The sequence below is a fragment of the Solanum pennellii genome, chromosome 7 (genome assembly GCF_001406875.1).
Source record: "Solanum pennellii chromosome 7, SPENNV200".
Classification (NCBI taxonomy): Eukaryota; Viridiplantae; Streptophyta; class Magnoliopsida; order Solanales; family Solanaceae; genus Solanum; species Solanum pennellii.
Window position 1 is genome coordinate 26,561,220 of NC_028643.1, and position 8,561 is coordinate 26,569,780.

The 8,561-nt window shown below is 33.7% G+C and overlaps 1 protein-coding gene across 1 annotated transcript; it reads left to right on the forward strand.

The window, feature by feature from the left end:
• The first annotated feature begins 664 nt into the window (after positions 1-664).
• Positions 665-4,122, forward strand: LOC107024122 (protein NDL1-like). The gene is made up of 11 exons (XM_015225023.2): positions 665-892; positions 1,532-1,631; positions 1,768-1,865; positions 2,006-2,094; positions 2,295-2,355; positions 2,441-2,527; positions 2,613-2,690; positions 2,789-2,845; positions 2,988-3,043; positions 3,149-3,284; positions 3,570-4,122. Exons 1-11 carry the CDS (start codon positions 824-826, stop codon positions 3,801-3,803), a joined length of 1,065 nt encoding a protein of 354 aa, XP_015080509.1. The 5' UTR covers positions 665-823; the 3' UTR covers positions 3,804-4,122.
• The last annotated feature ends 4,439 nt before the right edge of the window (positions 4,123-8,561 follow it).

An 8,561-nucleotide genomic window follows, 5' to 3' on the forward strand; every position in this document is an offset into this window, starting at 1 on the left:
TGTTAATTTTTGTTATTTTTATTTTAACAAGTTATAGTTATGTTCACTTTTCTTTTATTACACATCATTTAGATTCCAAACTCGAATCCTCATTTATTATGCCATTAATTTAATACTCTATCTGTTCCATATTTCATATACTTCTATTATTTAATAATACTTGTTTATTATTGATTTTGAATACTATATCACTATTTGAATATAATAAATATAATATCTTAAAAAATGTAATACATAAATGATAATAATAAATTAAGAATTAAGTGTAAAGTTATTCATTGATTTCATAAAGTGAACAAGTATTGTTGGACATTTTAAAATATTATAGTTGACAACTATTATTGGACGGAGGATTGATATATATTGTTTGATATGTCTAAAAGAAAATGTCTATCTTACTATAATTAAAAAGTATTTAATTATAAATTTCGTCTTTTTGCTTCAATAAAATGCTATATAACATAATTATTGATTGTTAAATAGTGTAAGATAAAATGGAAGAATAAAAGTTAAGATTGAGTAAAAGGGCGTAGTATGAATGAGTTGGCAATATATCCGGAAAAAAGGTAATGCCAAGGTGTCGATAGTTAACTGCGGTTATAATATGACCACATTGGATGGTTAAGGGCATAAGAGGCGTCGGTGGAGGTCAAGTTAGCCAGTCTTGAGAAATAAAAAGGACCGTTGAATAAATATAGAAAAAATATAGAGAGAAGAAGATTGAAGAGAGAAAGAATCGCTTGGTTTATAAGCCATTAAAGCCTTCCCTGTTGGAACTCTTTTGCATATATATATATGCATTGAAAACTGAGAAAGGATTGTAATGGCAGATTCTAATTCAAGTACCGATTCTGTTTCCATTGATGTTGAGACCATTTATCTTGGCGGAAAGGTTCCATTTTCTTCTTCTTTCTCTCTTTCTGTATGTCTATTGTTCAATTAACGAAATGGGGTTTTGCTTTATTAAGTTTCTCTGTAAAGGGCTTTGTTTGTTTCTCTTTCAAATCATTTTTGGGTTTCACAAGTTGTTTACTGTAGATTATGGGTTTCTAGATCTTTGATAGAAATATGAAGATTGTTCTTGTCACACTTGGAGATTTTGTGTCCATCATTTCTTGTTTCTTTTTCCAATTGGGACGTCAGTAACGGAATTCCTCAAATAAAACTTTTTTTATAGTAATTGGATTTCATCTTCTCTTGCAATTCTGCCCTTTTCAACAACTGCTATAATCCCAAAATGCAGTGAGCCGATCATATACTTATGCTGGTTGCACATAGTTGGGTTGGGGGATTACAACAACAACACACCCCTGTAATTCCACTAGTGGTTGAGGGGGAAATTATTATTACTTTTTTTTTTTGGAAATTGAAGAGGTGGAGGACAACAATGTCTTGTACTTGAGATGTGAGTGATATTGCATAAGAGAATACAAATCATACTGATTAGTAGAGCTTTTAAACTTGGAGGGGTTCGATTATGGATGTATGTTTTTCTTGATTTACCTAACTTATACAAAGAAATTATATTCAGGAGCATATTGTACGGACTGGCTGCGGCTCTGTCTCTGTTATAGTTTATGGAGACCAAGAGAAGCTACCATTAATAACTTATCCAGATTTAGCTCTAAATCGTAAGTGACGGTTTATGTTGTAATGTTCCATATCTTCCATTTTCAGGATTCTGTTAATGTTCTTTCAGGTTGCTTATATTGTTTGCTGTTTATCTTAGTGCTTCTGAATCTTTACTTTCAAACATGCATCCTGCAGATATGTCGTGTTTCCAGGGATTGTTCTTCTGTCCGGAAGCAGCTTCATTGCTGCTCCATAACTTTTGCATTTACCACATAAGTCCTCCGGGGCATGAGGTCTGTGAATTGGACAGCTTGTTTCCTTTCATGTAATCTTATTGGGTTTTTGGCTCTCTATTCTAAGTTCCATTAGAATCGACTCAACTTATCTCCATTACTCACATACTGCTCTCTCATTTCCACAAGAGTTCTTGCAGTTGGGAGCTGCAGCAATTTGTCCAGAGGAGCCTGTACCTTCAGTGGATGATTTGGCAGATCAGATAGTTGAGGTTCTTAACTATTTTGGGTAATTCTTGAGCTCCATTTTACTGTATGTATAGTTATGATTATACAAGGATTGCAAATGATGTTTCTTTTCTTGTAACTTGTTAGAGATCTGTTTTCTGCTTTTTTGAGCCATTTCTTGATAACTTTGTTTTTAAGCAAGGACTCTTCCAGGGAAAAAAAGAGGAATACTTTTTAAGCAACATTTTTTGCTGTTTTCAGGCTGCGGTCAGTTATGTGTATGGGAGTAACAGCTGGTGCTTATATACTCACCTTATTTGCTGTAAGTTTGTTTTCAAAAATGACCATGTGATACTCCTCTTAGTGGTCGATCATCTATTTTCACTAACATGTATCTTATTTGGCAGATAAAACATAGGGAACGTGTTCTTGGTTTGATTCTTGTTTCCCCTGTATGCAGAGCACCTTCTTGGAGCGAATGGTTTTATAATAAGGTGATATTTCGTATCTTTCTTATACCATTTCTCAATTGAGAAGCAATTACGCTCTATAGAAGTTGAGATAATTGTTCATCTTCAGGTCATGTCGAATTTACTTTACTTCTATGGAATGTGTGGTCTGCTGAAAGACTTTTTATTATACCGCTACTTCAGCAAGGTACTTGTTGTGTTCTATTATTTGTTTTTTCTCCTACATGTCTGTTGCCTTTTTTGTTGTGATCAGATTGAATAAGGAGGCTGCTTTAATTGTTTCAGGAGGTTCGGGGGTCTGCAGAAGTTCCAGAATCAGATATAGCTCAAGCATGCAGAAGAGTAAGTGCCTCTCTCCTCCATTAGTTAGTTTGCAGATGTTAGTCAATTTCATTCTTCTTCTACCTTGTTTAGATTATTGCTATGCAGATCTTAATTACGTTTTTTATAACTATTGTCTTTGGTGTTTTTCTTATCTTTTCAGTTGCTAGATGAGAGGCAAAGCATAAACATTTTACGGTTTCTACAAGCTATAGACGGGTAAGAAACTTGATCTCAGTGCATGAAATATAGATAGCAGTGTGTTGTTTTCAAAATAGTCATAAAATTAGACTCTTCCTAAGCAATGGTTTTGCAAATGAGCAGGAGACCAGATATCACACAAGGATTGAAGAAACTACAATGTCGAACCCTCATATTTGTTGGGGATAGTTCTCCTTTACATTCCGAGGCTCTCCACATGACTGCTAAATTGGACAGACGATTCAGTGCCTTAGTAGAGGTATGCACTTAATTACACTTTAATAAATCTTTAACAACTAACAGTTCCTTTTCTAGCTAAAAGTTTTGTGTTTGTAGCTAATTTCCATTTCTATGATGTTTGGCCGGTTAGGCAATAAGCTGTTTTGTAGTGTATACCTGAATAAAATGATGTGCAGAAGTGTCATGATTGAAGTTAATATATAGTATATTTAAAATGATACACTGGATGTACATTATGGTACTTGGGAATGGTGTTGTTGACGAAATGTATGGGGTTTGTTGTGATTGTAATTGTAATTTGCAGGTACAGGAGTGTGGATCAATGGTGACAGAAGAACAGCCACATGCAATGTTGATACCAATGGAGTATTTCCTCATGGGATATGGACTATACAGACCTAACCAGTTCAGTGGCAGCCCAAGGAGTCCTCTTAGTCCATCTTGTATCGCCCCCGAGCTTCTCTCTCCAGAGAGCATGGGGCTCAAACTCAAACCTATCAAGACCCGGATTGAATCCAAGCTCCCCGGTGCACAATGATAATTTAATTTGTGTATTATATTGGAAAGAAAAAACCCTCTTTTTAAGTTCTATTGTTTGTTTTGTTGCAACTCTGGAAGGGTCAGGCAGGGTAGATATTTATATATGAGGTGTAGTAGATAGGAAGTTGAAATTCTTTTATGGACATATGTAGGGAGAAAATTGGGTATTCATTCATTGGTAGGCAGAGAAAAAAGGATTATTAAACATGTTCCCACTTTCAGTTGTATTTGTAAATTAGAAAAAAAGAGACATTTATTTATGAAAACATGACAAATGGTGAATAAGACAGCAATTGAGCTGGTTATTGTTAGTTATATATTTTTAAATTCATAAATGACTATCCTCTTATGGTCCTACCCCCCATCCCCACTTAACACCAGGCCAAAAAAATTGCAATCCTTCCCACTTTGTCCCCTGTTTCTTTTTTTGTTTGTCTCAAAATGCCTGCAATATTTTATTTTATTTTACTTTATAATTAATTAAATTTTGGCGAAAATGTATAATTCTCTTTATTTCCTAGACAATGAGATGAACTTGACCATTTTTATTTTATTTTTGGTGTAAATTTGATAATCACTAGTTAATGTATTTTTAAAAATATAAAAGTGACATTTTAGATACATAAAAAAATTATTTTCTAATTTATATGACACTTTTGACTTCTTAAGATTCAACCTACGTGAACTCTATATAAATACTTTATTTTATATTTTCATCATATTGATATGAGAAGAATTGCAATTTTAATTTGTGAAAAATGTCACATGTTTATCCATTATTAATTTTAGCTTCATTTACATGAAAGAAAATGAGTTTAACTGTAAAAAAAATGGAAGGGTGAATCTGGCCATTTTTAGGATAGTTAAGGGATGGTTTATGCTCACTGTGGTAGTAGAAGAATGTTTAAATTTAGAGTATATTTAAGGGATGGTTCTAGCCAAAAATTCATAATATTACAAACTAGATTATATCTAAATAATTAGCTCATACACTAGCAAGATTAGGTAAGTTTTTCTTATAATATTCTGTTGCTTATCTAATCAGTAATTATATAGGGAGAAAAATAGTTTACTCACTTTTTATGGGAACATCCTGGTTAAGTTGAGGATGAAAAGCTCTCTTCTTGCTCATTCAGTTTAGTTAGGATTGTCTATTACTTGTATAAGCTAGAGAAGAATGAGAGCAAACAAAATGAGGGATTTGTGGATTGACCAACCGTTCGTTTTTTGACAAAAATTAATTGAAGGACGAATCTTGCCATTATTAAGATAATTGAGGGTTGTTTTTTGTCCATGGTGATAGTGCAAGGAAGTGATTTAAACATAGGGTATAGTTGAGGAATGTGTTTGGCCAAAAATTTCAGTATTATGTACCCTATCACTTTTTGGTGCTTCGTCCAGATACGTTAAGATACATTTGCATACATGTATGTTGGAATACATGAGGTCAAAATTAAGTGTAATTTGTTTCGATATATTTATATTCAAGTGAATTCACATGTACCTGAGATATATATAACAAATCTTGCTTGTCTGTTTCACCTCTCTTTATCTTGTTCATGTATCAAGTATTTCAAATACACGTAAATCACACTAAAATATTTACATACTAGAATATGTACCTAGCGTGTTTTATCTGAGATACATGACGAATGTCATTCGCCTCCCTCGCTTATCTCCTTGGCGTCTCTCCCCATTTTAGTGTATGGTAGTAAAATTTATGTATCTAAGTTTATCTTTTTGAGTATACAATAGAAAATTCTTAATCAGTAGTAAACTACATAATAATAATAATAGTAATAGTATATATGATAGTGAAATATGTCTAGTTTTTTAATTTAATTTTAGATTTTTTTGGTGAGATTAAATATTTATTTTGGATTATATTAGAAACATTATTTGTTTTAAAATTTTCATGTGTACTGAAATGGAAGGCAACAACGCAACAACACAGAAAAGGTGTCAACAACTGGCATTTGTTTGGTGAAAGTAGAGGTTTGTGGTTATTATGGGAACTCTGTGCATTGCCGGTGGGATGGGGTGGCAATCCCGTCGTCTTGCATCCTATGCGGAAATAATAATGATATCCACTTTATTTTTCTTCTCTTTCATGTCCTTCCAAACCATCGGAGTGTGAAAAAAGAGAGATAATGTCGAGTTCGGAACCTGAAGGGTGAAAAGTATTAATAAAAATTTTAAAACGGCACATGAATTTTGTTTTTTAATCAAAACGGCAAAATCGCTCACTAAGTAGCGATTTTGTCCGCCGAAAAAAGTAAAATCGCAGCGATTTGTTAAATTTGATTTTTTTTTTAAATAAAAAATTTAAACAAAATCGCTCCTTTTCAAAATATATATATTTTTTATAATATTTTTATTATGTCGCTGCCCCGGCAGCGACTTGAGTTCAATTTTTTTAAAATTATTTTTTGCTTCTTTTTTTTAAAAAAAGTTAAAATCAATATTTTTTAAAAAAAAACAATCAAATCGCAACGGTTTTTAATTAAATTTATTTATTTATTTTTTAAAATCAAATCGCTGCCAAGGCAACGATTTTAAATCAAAATCTTTTTTAGCGATCTGATTTTAAAAAATAAATAAAAAATTTAATTAAAAATCGCTGCCTTGGCAGCGATTTGATTTTAATATTTTTTATTTAAACTTTCTTTTAAAAAAAGAAGCAAAGCAAAAAATAATTAAGCTTAACTTGCTGCCTCAACAGCGACATATTGAAAAAAATTAAAATTAATTGCTTAACAAATTGCTGCTATTGCAGCGATTTTACTCTTTCCAGCGGACAAAATCACTACTTCATGAACGATTTTGCCGTTTTGGTTAAAAAGAAATTTCGTATACCGTTTTAGAATTTTTGTTAACATTTTTCACCCTTTAGGCTCCGGACTCATATAATGTCACACATAAATCTAATTGGACTTTTTTCTAAGAGTTCGGCTAATTACATTATATTTCAAAAGTTTTTTAAATTATACAATTACGGATCTTTTATTGCTTTCGATATATTTCTTTGCTATCTCATACATTACTTAATGAAAGAGTTGGATCTAAGAGGGGATATAGATGTTTCTGCGAGGGGAATTTTGTTTTTGTTTTTTAAAAAGATGGAAATAAGTGTAAAAAACACACCTAAACTATTCTTTTTTTAAGTTTCACATCCAAACTATTGAGTGTAACACCCCAAAACCCTGACTTAGAAAATTTAGTAGAAAAATGCCTGAACCAGTGAACCACAACAGGGTTCGCGAACTGTGATAGAGTCTACAGTCCGTTGACCTGCATGTAGACTTCAGCACCCTCCAGCAGAGGTGGGCCATGGGACCCTTTACGGGTCGTGGACCACCTCAAGGGTCGTACTGGTGTCCGTGGTGGAGAGTCAGAGTTCCCAAGCTTAACATCAGACCACAGAGCCCTTCACGGGTTGTGGTCTTGTTAACGGGCCGTGGGAGGGTCCGTAGACCTGAGCAAACAGGTCACCAACCCAAGCAAAGAACCACGTCGACCTTCACGGTCCGTGGTCCTTCACACGAGCCGTGGTAGGGCTCATGGTCGAGGAACCCAGAACCAACAACTATTGGACCAAGGACCACGATTTGCTTCACGGTCCGTGGTCCCTTTGACGGCCCGTAAAAGGACCGTGGTCAACCCATTTGACTTTTTAGTTAGGGGTTATTTGATCTTTCCCTTATGTTTTGGACCTGTAATCTAGGTTGTTTAACCCCTCAACTACGTGGTTTTGATTAGCTTTAGCCTAATAAACTAATTAGAACCTAACCTAATAAAAAATACATCAAACTCGGAAAAAAATCAGAGAGGAAGTCGAGCAACCCTAATTCAAGATCACGACGAGTTCTCATCAATTCCAGCCCCAAAATTGAAAGATTTCTCTGTGGAATTCATCGCCAGGTATTTGAAATTTCACTAGTGTGTTCCTTTCACCCATTAGGTACCTAGAGTTCATTCAGATTCTTGATTCCCTTTATATTATCTTGACCTAGGATTTCTAGAATTTCAGCAAATTATTATAAATTAGTTACTTTAATAACCCTAATCATATTATCATGATTTTAGTATTGTTTTACGAAGCCTCATCAACTGTATTTGTTGGAACATAACTAAACTACCCAACTATTCACTAAATAAATCCAGGCACCAATTTATATAAATCCATATATCTATCTATCAATATTTAATGTAGATTTCCTCATAAACTCAGAACCCTAGCTATGTAGTTCTTTTAGTTCATGAATTACACATGCTAGGTTAGTTATTTTAGATTACATGATTTAGTTTAGGAATGTCACATTATGAATTATAATTGTTGCATTCTCAGAGTTTTCATGTCAGTAATTGAGCTATCCAGTACTTCAAAGTTTGAGTCATAATATTGCTTATATACATTCTAATTGGGAGTAGGATTAGACCGAGTAAACTAGGGTTCAGTGTACTCGAATAGTCCCAAAACTACGTGTCCTCGTAGATTTATAAGTCTCTTTTACGGGCATTACGTTTTGGTGATCATTCCAGTTATGCCTCTATACCTCTGGCAGGGTATATTGGGTCCTCTCGATGGGGCGTATACATCGGACTCCAATTTAGCTCATGTCATTTTATGTCGGTTACTAGTAGCCCCCACAGTCAAATTCTATTGTGTTAACCATGTTATCAATTACATTCAGATTTCAGTCTCAGTATGTTATAAACTTGGTCATTGCATTCAACTAGTTTATGTTCGGTATTC